Source organism: Acinonyx jubatus, chromosome B2 (genome assembly GCF_027475565.1).
Source record: "Acinonyx jubatus isolate Ajub_Pintada_27869175 chromosome B2, VMU_Ajub_asm_v1.0, whole genome shotgun sequence".
Taxonomy (NCBI): domain Eukaryota; kingdom Metazoa; phylum Chordata; class Mammalia; order Carnivora; family Felidae; genus Acinonyx; species Acinonyx jubatus.
Window position 1 is genome coordinate 118,142,543 of NC_069385.1, and position 13,416 is coordinate 118,155,958.

Sequence of the window (13,416 nt, forward strand, 5' to 3'; positions counted from 1 at the left end):
ATGAGTTTTGACAAACATTCATTGTGTAATTGCCACCATAATCAAGATGAAAGATAGCTCCTCTCCCCCTCAAAAAAAGTTCCTCATGGGCACAATTGTTTTCAAGTGAACCCTGGTTAACGTGTCACTAAGTATAATGAACAACTTTAATACTTGAGGTGGATTGAGGTCATCTGTTTAAATTCTGTTTTATGGGATTATGCCTCAGGGTAGAAGAATTTACTGTGGTAATATAGCCAGCGTGGCTTGTTGGGGCAGCCAAGTGAAAGCAAACGGCTGGTGGTGAACATAATTTATTGGCATTAAAAAGAATACATCAGCCAGATGGATGCATGCATGCTGATCAGGGACTGATTTGGCAAGATGTTTTACTGAAGAAATGATATCAGGTACAGGGCTAAACACATTTTATTTATTTATTTTTACAACTAGGTGAGTTAAATGTATGGACTCAGAACAGTTCCCGGTGCTTGGTAAGTACTGCTTAAGTAAGGATTAGCTAATCTTCCTAATATTGCTATAATTCACAGTTAACCCGAGATCCACCTACCTTTTGACTGGCTAGAATAAGCTGTCAACGAGTTCTGTTGGTAGGATTGGCATCTCCAGTTTCTCCAACTATTTTATCATGATTTATATTTTACATATTCTCCTAGAGACTTGACACTTTCAGATTTACATATATATGTATTTTTTTTTAGTAGAAAGTGGGATCCCAGAGGTTCAAAGCGGAAGCTTTTCCCATTTCTAGAATTGCATTAGTAAATTCAAATAAAACACCCAGGGAAGGGTGAAGTCACCACTGAAACTTTTTTGGTTTCCTGTAATCTCCTTTAATGTTACTTCAACCCATCATCTTAGATACTTTCTCCTCCACACGTGCCCCAATATTCAAAATAGCCCCCTTACTAGGTTAGGTTTTCCTAATTGAAAGTTGCTTTTGATAGATATCCCAAGATTCCTAGAATTCTAGGATATTTTCCTTAGTTCAAAAGTGTTTTAATAGAGTCTAGGGTGTCTCCAGACAGATTTAACATTGCAACAGGTCTGGAGGGACAGACCTTGGGGCCATTTGTGCTGTCCTACGGGAGGATCTGGCTTGATCTTTAAGGCAGAGCTCTTTAAACTCACAGGGCGAATCAGCGGAGGTGTGCTAAAGTGCCCCTTTTCATGTGTACCAGGAGAAATGTGTTGGGAACGTTTATGAGTTCTTTGTCTTCGTGATTCCCTTTGGCTTGGTTCCCAGCACTTTTAAACCACGTGAGTTGAAGGTTTGCCAAGATTATTTCTATGTCCGTGGCGTCTGTATGTGGTAGAATTGGATTGTTGATACTTCCTTAACCTCTTTTGTGATTTTTTTTTAACGTTTATTTATTTATTTTTGAGAGACAGAGAGAGACAGCGTGAGCAGGGGAGGGGTAAAGAGAGAGGGAGACACAGAATCCGAAGCAGGCTCCAGGCCCCAAGCTGTCAGCACAGAGCCCGACGCGGGGCTCGAAGTCACAAACCATGAAATCATGACGTGAGTCGAAGTCAGACGCTCAACCGACTGAGCCACCCAGGCGCCCCTCTTTTGTGAGTTTTTAAACTTGCTAGTGGGTCTGGTTTTGGAATTCTGATATCCCCAAATCTAATGAGCTGTGACCTGACCAGGCATTTTATTTGCATCTTCCCTTGCTTCTCAAATCCCTTTTCATTTTTCAATTTTCTAGCAGTTTCACCTGAAGGTGGTTCTGCCTCCACTGAAAGCTACTAAGAGAGAGTCTACATATTTTTAGAGAAAGATTGTAAACCATACTCGGCGAGTCCAGAATGGTAGCTACTAGTCACATATGGCTATGATAATTTAAATTTAAATAATTTAAAATTAAATGAAAAAATCCTACTCCTTAGTTGCACTAGCTATTAGCACTTTCAATGCTGAAGAGCACATGTGGCTAGTGGCTGCTTTATTGGACAGCTCAGACACAGGACATTTCCACCATAGCAGAAAGTTCTGTTGGACAGTACTGCTCTCTCTAGGTGTTTTCTGATGATCCCACTAACTTTACAGATACTAGCGCTCTCTAGTTATGTAGTCCTTCTCCTTTCCAAAGTTGATGTTGAAGGGTTTCCTTCTGTTGGTATGTTTTCCTTATATTCAGTTATGTAGAAATGTGATCAGGGTTTGTTTAGTGACAGAGCAATGATTAGCATATTTTCACAGCTGCTGTTAAAGGCATAGCCAAAGCACAGAAGCGCTGGCGCTGCCAAAGCATCTACATTTGGCCACATTTATTTTGGTTTCTGCACGCCTAACTTTTTCTCTAACTTTTTTGTTAAAAATGTTGGAGTATTCCCAAATTGACAAATTCCCTCACTTCTTATTCCAAGTGTAGGTTCCACTGTTGGCCACTAGGTGGCAATGGGCTCTTATTTAACATTCTTGAGCTTCAGAGACGATTTAAAAGTCATTCAGATCCTTGCAATGGGTAATCTGGCTTTTTCCTCAGAAAACTTAGAACATTACTCATGAGGATTAAAAATACCTTCCCAAGTCTCTGTTGTACGTTCTGGCATGGAAAAACAGTGGAAATTCACAGTGACTGAATATGTATGCCAAACCCTAGAAGCCTCTTGCTTCTACCTGGTACCAGTGGGTTCTTCATTTTTTTTCCCTCCTAATTTAATTGTAGAAAGATAAACTGTCTGTGATTTTATTTTCTTCTTCTTTTAAGAATATTTTTATGTTTGTTTTTGAGAGAGAGGAGAGAAAGCAGGGGAAGGGTGGAGAGAGGGGGACCAAAGCAGGTTCTGTGCTGACTACAAGAGCCTGATGTGGGGCTTGAACCCACGAACCACGAGATCATGACCTAAGTCAAAGTCAGATGCTTAACTGACTGAGCCACCCAGGCACTCCATCTGTGATTTTCAAACTAAAGAAGTACTTTTTTACCTTTTTTTCTCTCTCTCTGCTTTGAGTCCTCACTCATTTGATACAAGAAAGAATGCTTAAACTCAGAACTGTTTCAAATACAGCATCAGTGTAGATTGAAAAAGAAAAAAAAGGGGCGCCTGGGTGGCTTGGTCGGTTAAACATCCGACTTCGGCTCAGGTCATGATCTCACGGTCCGTGAGTTCGAGCCCCGCATCGGGCTCTGTGCTGACCGCTCAGAGCCTGCAGCCTGTTTCAGATTCTGTGTCTCCCTCTGTCTCTGCCCCTCCCCTGTTCATGCTCTGTCTCTCTCTGTCTCAAAAATAAATAAACGTTGAAAAAAAAATTAAAAAAAAAAGAAAAAAGGAAAAAAAAAGAGTAAAGGACAGAAGCACTAAATAATTTACCTGTTATAAAAAAAATTACCTATTATGTTTACATGTGACAATCCTCTACCTTCAAGAGGGCAAGCTTCAGAACCCTACTCAATGGTAAGAATTCAGAGTTAACTCACAGTGTTATGACTGTCCTCTGATGATACCATGTTAGGAGGAATTGTTGGCCAAACCAAAAATCAGGGAGGCCTCCTTCTCCTTGTCAAACCCTAAATTAATGTACTGGTGCTGCTTTATAAGCAGAGGGTAAACTAAGTCCCTTTTAATTATGACTCAAGATAACATACATATATATGTAAATATATATGTAAATATATATATTTGCGGCTGAAGTACTGATCATATTTATTAAAAAGGCAGAACATAATGCATCTGTAGGGATCCAGAAGATAATATTAAATTAACTATTAGGCATTATAAATGCTGGTTTATCAGTCTTCTGCTGACAAGGTTTGTTTGTTTCTTATCAAAATTCCAGGGGCTCCTGGGTGGCTCAGTAGGTTAAACCTCTGACTTCGGCTCAGGTCATGATCTTATGGTTCATAAGTACAATTTGTGGTTCATGAGTTCAAGCCGCGCATCAGGCTCTCTGCTGTGAGTGCAGAGCCTGCTTCAGATCCTTTGTCTCCCTCTCTCTCTGCTCCTCCTTGGCTTGCATGCATGCACTCTCTCAAAAATAAACGTTAAAAACATCCCAAATAGTGAAGTCTCTCCTTTTTAGGCAGGGGCAGGCAATGAGAGTCTCATTCAGAGTCAAACTTCTTGGATGTGGAATTCTTTGGATTGCCTCCCTCTGTTTTCCAAGATGATTGACAGTGGATATACTGAATTACAGCTTCACTTTCTCATTTGGGACACCGAGAGTTGGGAGACTATACTCTCTGCTAGAAACATCACAGACTAGAAGACACGTGTAATTTCTCATGGCATTGAACAAAATAAAAACCAAAACCAAACCAAAACCCCAAACAAACAAAAAAAAAAACCCCAAAACCTTCAGAGAATAGAATATTTTCATCTGCATCCTTTGTACTTCAGCTTTTCAAACACTGTTAAATCCAGGGGCCCTTGGCTAGCTCCACTAGTTAGTGGAGCATGTGACTCTTGATCTTGGTCATGAGTTCAGGCCGCATCTTGGGCACAGGGATTACTATTTAAAAACTGCTTAAGTGCTGGGGCACCTGGGTGGCTCAGTGGGTTACGCATCTGACTTTGGCTCAGGTCATGATCTCACAGTCTGTGAGTTCGAGCCCCGCGTTGGGCTCTGTGCTGACTGCTCAGAGCCTGGAGCCTTCTTTGGATTCTGTGTTTCCTTCTCTCTCTGTCCCTCCCCTGCTCATGCTCTGTCTCTCTCCATCTCAAAAATAAGTAAAAACATTAAAAAAGTGTTTTAAAAACTGCTTAAATGCTAATAGAAATTCATAAAACATTTGTAATAATAATTTCACATCATAACAAGAATGAAAAATAATTATATGAATTTAGCTCCATGTCTTCTGCAATAACCCGTGTTTCCAGGAAACTAGGATTTAAGGGTGTTTTCTGTATCAGTGTATGTCTTTCTTTGATGAAAATGGATACTCGTGTGATTTTGAAAATTGTCAGCAAAATGGATGGTTTGTTCCTGTGCAGAAAAGCAGTAACATTCTTTGAAAGGTCTGCTTACAAGGTTGGTCCCTGCCTGGCATCTGGGAACTTGGATTTTGAAAGGGTTCCCACCATTCCCAGACCCATTAAGAATATGCCTAAATTGTGTCTAAACTGTATAAAAATTGGTTTATACTGAACACCTGCTTTCCTTCTGCGAGTCTGGAATTTTGGAACGTGCTAGGCAGAGGGTGCCTCCACCACCAGGCCCCAGTAAAAATCCTGAGCGCCGAGCGCTGAGCTTTCCTGGCAGACAGTATTTCACACCTGTGGTCACACTCATGGCTTCAGGAATTAAGCGTGTCCTGCGGCTCCAACAGGAGAGGACTTTTGGAAGCTTGCACCTGGTTTTTCTGGGCTTTGTCCCATGTGCCTTTTCCCTTGAATGACTTTGCTTCATAAACTTTGACTGTAATAAGTCACAGCCATGAGTACAATTATATGAATCCTCCTAGTGATTCACCTAATCTGGGTGGTCTTGGAGACCCCTGAAATGGCCTCTTACTTGATCACAAGATGTCTATCTTGTGATATTTAAAATCACCAAAAACTGACGTACGGTCATAGTTTATAATGATATTTGCTCAAACCAGGGGCGCCTGGGTGACTCAGTAGGTTGAGCGTCCGACGTAGGCTCAGGTCACGATCTTGCAGTTTGTGAGTTCGAGCCCCGTGCTGGGCTCTGTGCTGACAGCTCGGAGCCTGGAGCCTGCTTCGGATTCTGTCTCTCCCTCTCTCTGCCCCTCCTCCACGCACACTCTGTCAATCTCTCTCTCAAAAATAAATAAACATTAAAAAAAAACCCTGGTTTTACATAGTCCCATGCAAGAAGGTCAGTTAAGAAAGGAAAATTCTTTAAGTTTGGTTAAGGCCTTGTTGGTTTTGAAAAATGACACTAATCTATGAATATTAGAGGAATTAGAGGTTTTCCTGGTTACTATTATATAAAATTTGGGCTTAGATGGCACATCATGCCATGAAATGACTGAAGCAAATATGATTTCTATCTTGGTCTCAAACATTAACTAAAAAGATTTACAAAAATCATAAGAAACTGTATTCTATAAAGCAGGCCTATGTCTGAAAAACCTGGTATCACCTTTCTTTGATGCTTTTGAAACTGGAGATGTACTTCCTACTGCATGGCTCAAAGGGAAGTTTAGGGTGATCTGATAAACATGGAGTCATGGGGTAAGTCTGTTTCTATACCCTGATGTGAATAATATAAAAAGAGAACTATAATGTTAACATACTACACCTGTGATCTACACCTGTGAGCAAATATCATTTGCTACCATTCTGATCTTATGTTGATTTTTGCACTTGGAAAGCATATTCTTCATGGTTGACATGCTTTATCAGTCCTATATGAATGTCAATGGCGAAATCCAGGCTCAGTGTCTGTTCCATCTGGGATTTCTAGGAGTGATGGTTCCACCCCTCAACTAGTAAAAATGCAGAATGAATTTGGTCATCCACAATGAAGTAAAGCGAATTTTAGGAGGTCCTCTATCAGTTGGCCTCTTATTCAACAAGGAGAATCGATCACCATCAAGAAGTGTATTATTTCTCCATGCCTGGGTAAAACAACAATGACCTGTCCAGTGATCACCAAATCCTTCAACCATAAACATGGCCACATGATCATCTCCTTCCTCTCAAAAAGAAAGAACAACAGTATTCGATTTAGATGGTTTATGTTCCTCAGGAAAGGTCCCTCAATAGACTGGAAGAACTTGAGAAAGAGTAAGCACATTGAATTAAAATGCAGACACTCAGAAACTGGTGTCAGGGGCACAATTTAGCCATAATATCCTTTCTGGAAGTGGGGGATTGCTGGACAACAGGAGTATCAGAATCACTTGTTCCAAGGCTACGTGTGATAGTTGAGATCAATTCCGGAGTCCTGTGAAGAATACCAAGAACATAAGGGGTGTCTGGGTGGCTAAGTTGGTTAAGCGTCCGACTCTTGATTTCTGCTCACAGCTTGTGAGTTCAAGCCCCGTGGCAGGCTCTGTGTTGATGGTGTGGAGCCTGCTTGGGATTCTCTCACTCCTTCTCTCTCTGCCCCACTCCCCACTTGTGTTCTCTTTCAAAATAAATAAACTTTAAAAAAAGAAGAAGAAGAATTTAAAACAATCTAAGCTCAAAGACTACATTCCCTTTCCCTCTGGAGTCCCAGGAGAGAAAAATATTATAGAGAGAGGCTGAATGCTGGCCTAAGAAAAATGGAAGAGTTTCTGGACTTTTCTTCAGCACTGGGGCAAAGTCATGCTCTGTGGCCACACCCACTTACAGATGAAAATGGGATCAAGAGTTGGGGGCAATTTGACTCAACTTGAAAAAAAAGGAGCAGCCTCTGAGAGTTTCTCCTCATTCTCAGGGCACTGCCTATGACATATCCTGAACACAGCATCCTTATTGAATGCTCCCAAACTTATGTTGCAATGAAATGAATTATATCCCAAGAAGGAAGAAGGAAACAGAAATACCACCTGTTGGCTGAGGTCCCTGTCATCCTGAAATGAAAGTAAGAGGGGAAGATGAATTTGGTCACTGAGAGAGTAAAGAGTGACAACACGTGAGAAAATTAACCAAATGTTTGCACTGTGGCCCCCGTGTCACCGGGAATGAAAGCAGGGCCCACTCTGTGGGTGTGAGTCTACCCCAGGCTTCAAAGAACACCCTGCAGAATAGGGTGACCAGCAGCCTCAGGTATCTTACTGGGTCAGATCTCGGTCTAGCTGTCTTCCTCCCTACAGGCTGTCTTTGCCTTAACAGAATCTGATTTCAGTGGCCTCTTTTGCTCTGTTGTTTTGTTTTTCTGTCACAACTTCATGACTGAAGAAGAGGGGAGTGAGACAGTGGAAAGACAGTAGCAACTACTTTCAAGAAGTTTCTTACCTCACCGGCTTCTAAAACGGAGAAGGAGGCTCACTCCGAGGGCCACGAGCCCTAGCACGAAGCCTCCGACTCCAGCCAGCATCTTGCTCCGGGCAGAATCAGACTGCGCCTCTGAGAAGAACGAACTCAGGGTCAGCCCCATCTTCACCTGCCACAACCCCAAGGCCTTGTCTGATGCCTGGACCCTGATCTAATGCACCGTGGAGAGAAAAGGAAGAGGATAAGGCCAAGCTTGGAGCCACTATGGAGTAGGAGCAGATGTGGACAGCACGCTAATGTTTTGGGCCTCAGAGTGATGACCTTCACAGGAGGCAAACGCTGGTTTTATTCAGCCCATTAAGTCCGAGCTTATGGGACTGAATGGAGACGGAAGAGAGAGGCAGTTCCCATGTGTGAGGGCCAGTCATGAATGCAATTGCCTTTCTGAGTTTTTGCTTTGACAAGGAGAGATCCTTTAGACCTGCCCAGGGCAGGATACATGTGTGCTCGAATCGCCAGATCTTTACTGCTCCAGCAAAGATGGCGGTTAGGTTGATGAGGAACAATACGGGGTGGTGTGACCCCAATGTATAGTGAGTGACACAAGACAGAATGAGAAGCCCTCAGAGCCTGGAGTTCAGGGAGCAACTCACTCCACTCCACGGTGACAGGACTGTCCAGGCTGGGGTGCTCCACCTGGCAGGTGTAGACATCTCCCTCCTGGGGGGTCATTTCCAGCATCACCAGCATCTGGAAGGTCCAGTCTCCATTATGGATCGGGTTAGTGGATAAAACCCCAGCTGTTTCCTCCTGTCCATTCAGAAACCAGCGGACTTGAATGTGGCCGGGATAGAAATCTGACACATGGCAAACAAGCAGGTTGTGGTGCTGCAGGTGCCCCTTCTTGGAGGGGGAGACGTTCACGTTAGGCTGGACTAGGAGGGGACAAGAATCTTGTTATGACAGCTGAGACCACCAAAAACAGTGCATTTAGCAATTTTTTTTTTTTTTGCCAAAATGACTTCTTAGATGTTAAACGTGAATCATATCTATTAAGGTATTTAGAGGCAGAAGATGGAGCACATAGTAGGAAAAACAGAATGAAACATTCAGTTGTTCTAAGAATGACCTTGTCATACCCAATAAAGAAAGAGCAAAGAAGAACAGGAGAGGGTCAAAGTTGGTGCTAACACTTTTGCTGGAAATGTAAGAGACAGTAACTAATATTTTTTTATCAGAAATGTTTGAACAGGCTATGCCTTGAATTTACATTTTCTCATCTTGTTCAAAAGGATGTATAATCCTGTCAAATATTATCTCGGAATCAGGATATAGTCAGTCAATAGATTTCCTTTGATCTTGCAGTTTGATATTTTCATTAAAAAAAAAAGTCTGTAGCCAGATCCACAAACCTAGTGTTCTTCGCTCTTTCGTGTTTGATTAGCAGGGAGTCTGGCCCTTTCCGCACTGATCTTGGCTCCTGTGCACCGTGACGGGCTCTAAGCCCGGGTGGGGTGGCCTCCCCAGGGCGGAGGGGGGGGTGTCCCCTCTCCTCTGCTGCCCAAGCCCACCCCTTCCAGAGTCGTCACCTTCCCACCCGCCCGTCACCTCTGCACTGCAGCGTGAAACCCTCGTCCAGCTTGAAGTTGTGCTTGCACACCGTGTCCACGGCGCTCCGTCTCAGCTCCGGGAACTCCTTCTGGATGTTCCAGTTCTTGGCAGTTTCGCGGCCCAGCTCAGACTCCGCCACAAACACCCCCTCGGCGCTGTCACTGTCAAACTGGACGAACAGCTCTCTGTTGTACACGTATTGTTCCAGGAAGCGGTGTGTCCCGTTCAACTCGTAGCAGACACTCCGCCTCTGGTAGAGGTAAAGCTCTATGAGGAGTAGACTATGAGGTTAATATCAGAATGGATAGCTGAGTGTGATAACGAATAGGGGGGTGAGGAAGCATTTCTTGAGCAAATTTGAATCACAAGGCAAAAATAGAATGAAAGGAATGACATTAAATTTCAATACTTCTGTTAAGCAAAGTGCACCACTAAGAAGTTACTAGGGAATAGGAATAGACTCGCCATGCCTACAATTGACATGGGACTCATATCGAAAATATATAAGCAACTCCTAAAACACAAGCAAAATAAAGGACTGTGATAGAGAAGTAGGTAAGGAGCGGGATGGGGATTTGTAGGAGAGGAAACTTGCAAGGCAGACTGCGGCTCATCAGTGGAAAGAAAATCGAAAATTCAGAAGGAAATGAGACTGAAATCTATCAGACTCAGAACAGTTAGAGAGTTGGATAGTTCCAAACTGGTGCCTGGGGGTATGGAGAAAACTCACATATTTCTTGATGGAGTGTAGCTGCCTCAGATGGTCAGAATAGCACTCAGGGGACACTCGGTCAAATTGAAGAGATGTATGTCATATGACGCAGCACTCCCACAACTTGTTAGACATCAAAAAAGTTCACACAGGCCCATAAAGGGACAGCTAGGGGCTGCTGCTGGCTGTGGCAGTATTTGTGAAACTGAGGAGTTGGCAGAAATCAGTCGGTGTGATCATCCCTGGGACAGCAAATACCTAAACTGTTGTTATGTGCACCATGGAATATTATGCAACCCTTAGAAGAAACCAAATGATTGTACTCTTCACTCCCTTGTCAGATCTTATGGTTATTATGCTGAGTGACAGAAAAAGAAAACAATATACTTTATAACATTGTGTAGGAATGTTAAAAATATAGACACATGGGGGGCGCCTGGGTGGCTCAGTCAGTTAAGCCTCCGACTTCGGCTCAGGTCATGATCTCACGATCCGTGAGTTCAAGCCCCACGTCGGGCTCTGTGCTGACAGCTCAGAGCCTGGAGCCCGTTTCAGATTCTGTGTCTCCCTCTCTCTCTGCCCCTCTCCTGTTCATGCTCTGTCTCTCTCTGTCTCAAAAATAAACATTAAAATATATATATATATAGACACATGAGAAATACATATTTTGAAAGAATGCATAGGAACAAAAACTATGTAGGAAACCCATTAGAATGGATGGGTGTGGGGTGCCTGAGTGGCTCAGTCGGTTAAGTATTTGACTCTGGATTTCAGCTCAGGTCATGATCTTGTGGTTCATGAGTTCGAGCCCCATGTGGGGATCTGTGCTGACAGCTCAGAGCCTGTTTGGGATTCTCTCTCTCCCTCGCTTTCTGCCCTTCTCCCACTCTTGCTTACTCTCTCTCTCAAAAGAAATAAATAAACTTAAAAAAAAAGAATGGGTGAGTGCATTCTCTGTGTGTTTTAGAATCTTATCACAATGATCACATTAGGGACACTCAGACAATGTGATTTTTTTTCCCATGTCTTATCCTGTTCTTTACACTTGAACATTTTAAAGCAAGTTACTCTTTTGTTTGTATCTGTATACAGCATCTAACCTTAGTCTTAGTAAATACTTATGAATCAGAGAATGGGCAGATAATTGATTTTGTTTTTTAAAATATGTTTCCAGCTTTATTGACATATATTTGATGATAAAAAACCACATAGGGGTGCCTGGGTGGCTCAATCGGTTGAACGTCCGACTCTTGATTTCGGCTCAGGTCATGATCCCAAGGTTGTGGGATCAAGCCCCACCGGCCTCCAGGCTGAACATGGAGCTTGCTTGGGATTCTCTCTCTCTCTCTCTCTCTCTCTCTCTTTCTCAATCCACCTCCTCTCCCCCTCTCCCCCACTTGTGCATGCTTTCTCTCTCTCTAAAATTTAAAAAATCATGATAAAGCCTGATGGCCTGATACACGTGTACATTTTGAAATAGTCACAAGCCAAATGGCATATTCACCATTTTATGCAGTTACCAGTTACCTTTTTTTCTTTTTTTTTTGTAGTGAAACACTCAAGATCTACCTCCTTAAATTTCCAGTACACAATATGATACTGTCAACTATAGACACATTGCTGTACATAGTTCTCTAGAACTTGCAAAATACCTCCCCATTTTCACCTCCCCTAACCCCTGGTAACCACTTCTATGGATTTGACTATTTTAGATTTCACATACAAGTAAGATCATGCAGTATTTGTCTTTCTACATCCGGCCCGTTTCACTGAGCGTAATGTCCTACAGATTCAGCCATGTTGTTGCAAATGTCAGGATTTCCTTCTTGTTAGAGGCTGAAGAGTATTTCGCTGTGTGTATATGCCACATTTTCTTTATTCATTCATCTGTCCATGGACATTTAAGTTGTGTCCGTATGTTGGCTATGTGAATAATGCTGAAGTGAACCTGGAAGTGCAGATATCTCTTCAAAATCCAGATTTCATTTCTTTTGGATATATACCCAGAAGTGGGATTGTTGGATCTTGGATCATATGGTAGTTCTAATTTTACTTATTTGCTTACTTAATTACTTAATTAATTTAGAGAGCAAGAGAGTGTGAGCAGGAGAGAGGGCAGAGGGGGAGAGAGAGAAAATCTTAAGCAGGCTCCATACTCACCGGACTCTGGGATCATGACCTGAGTTGAAATCAAGAGTCGGACACTCAACCAATGGAGCCACCCATGCACTCCTATTTTTAATTTTTTTGAGGAGCCTCCATACTGTTTTCCATAATGGCTGCACCAACTTATATCCCCACCAGCAGTGTGCAGGGTTCTCTTTTCTCCACATCCTAGAATCATTAATCTTCTTCCATCTTTTGATACTAGCCATTCTACCAGGTGTGAGATGGTATCTTATGGTGGTTTTGATTTGTGTTTCCCTGATAATTAGTAAAGTTGAGTACTTTACTCAACCGTATGTCTTCTTTGGAGAAATGTCTATTCAGGTCCTTTGCTGGTTTTTTAATCAGTTTTTTGTTTGTTTGTTTGTTTTCTATTGAGTTACATGAGTTCCTGTACTTTGAAAATAAATTTAGTAAATTTAGTAAGTTGCTTGTTAGTTTAATGCAATTTTGTTTGTCTGTTTTTGCTTGTTGCCGGTACTTTTGATGTCATGTCCAAAAAATCATTGCTCAAACCAATGTCAAGAAGGTTTTCCTGTATGTTTTCTTCCAGAAGTTTTATAATTTCAGATTTTACATTTAAGTCTTTAATCATTTTGAGTTGATTTTTATATATGGTGTGAGATAAGCATCCTATTTTATTATTATGCATGTGGATATCCAGTCCTCAGTATCATTTATTGAAGACTATCTTTTCCCCATTGTATGTTCTTGGCATTCTTGTTGAGTATAAGTTGACTGTAGATGTGTGGATTTATTTCTGGGCCATTATGGTCCACTGCTCTATACGTCTGTATTTATGTCAGTATCATACTGTTTTTTTTTTAAACTTTATTCATTTATTTTGAGAGAGAGAGAGAGAACAAGGGAGGGGCAGAGAGAGGGAGAGAGAGAATCCTAAGCGCTAACAGCACAAAGCGCGACATGGGGCTGACACCCACAAACCCTAAGATCATGACCTGAGCTGAAATTAAGAGTTGGATGCTTAACCGACTGAGCCACCCAGGCACCTTAGATTATACTGTTTTAAAAAAATTTTTTTTTAACGTTTATTTATTTTTGAGACAGAGAGAGACAGAGCATGAATG

General features: G+C 42.1%; 2 protein-coding genes across 2 annotated transcripts in view; one reads left to right on the forward strand and one right to left on the reverse strand.

Annotated features, from left to right (window-relative positions):
• The window catches only part of LOC106976069 (HLA class II histocompatibility antigen, DP alpha 1 chain), a 26,363-nt gene continuing 12,947 nt past the window's right edge, over positions 1 to 13,416 (forward strand). The window contains exon 1 of the mRNA XM_053222962.1: positions 1 to 473. The gene's annotated coding sequence lies outside the window, so the exon portion shown is untranslated. The remainder of the gene's footprint in view (positions 474 to 13,416) is intronic.
• LOC106976089 (HLA class II histocompatibility antigen, DP beta 1 chain) overlaps positions 6,403 to 13,416 on the reverse strand; it is a 12,502-nt gene continuing 5,488 nt past the window's right edge. The window contains exons 2-5 of the mRNA XM_027058034.2: positions 9,448 to 9,717; positions 8,493 to 8,774; positions 7,861 to 7,971; positions 6,403 to 6,862 (exon numbers count right to left, since the gene is read on the reverse strand). Coding sequence (XP_026913835.1) covers positions 7,862 to 7,971; positions 8,493 to 8,774; positions 9,448 to 9,717 — 662 coding nt within the window. The 3' untranslated portion in view covers positions 6,403 to 6,862; position 7,861. The remainder of the gene's footprint in view (positions 6,863 to 7,860; positions 7,972 to 8,492; positions 8,775 to 9,447; positions 9,718 to 13,416) is intronic.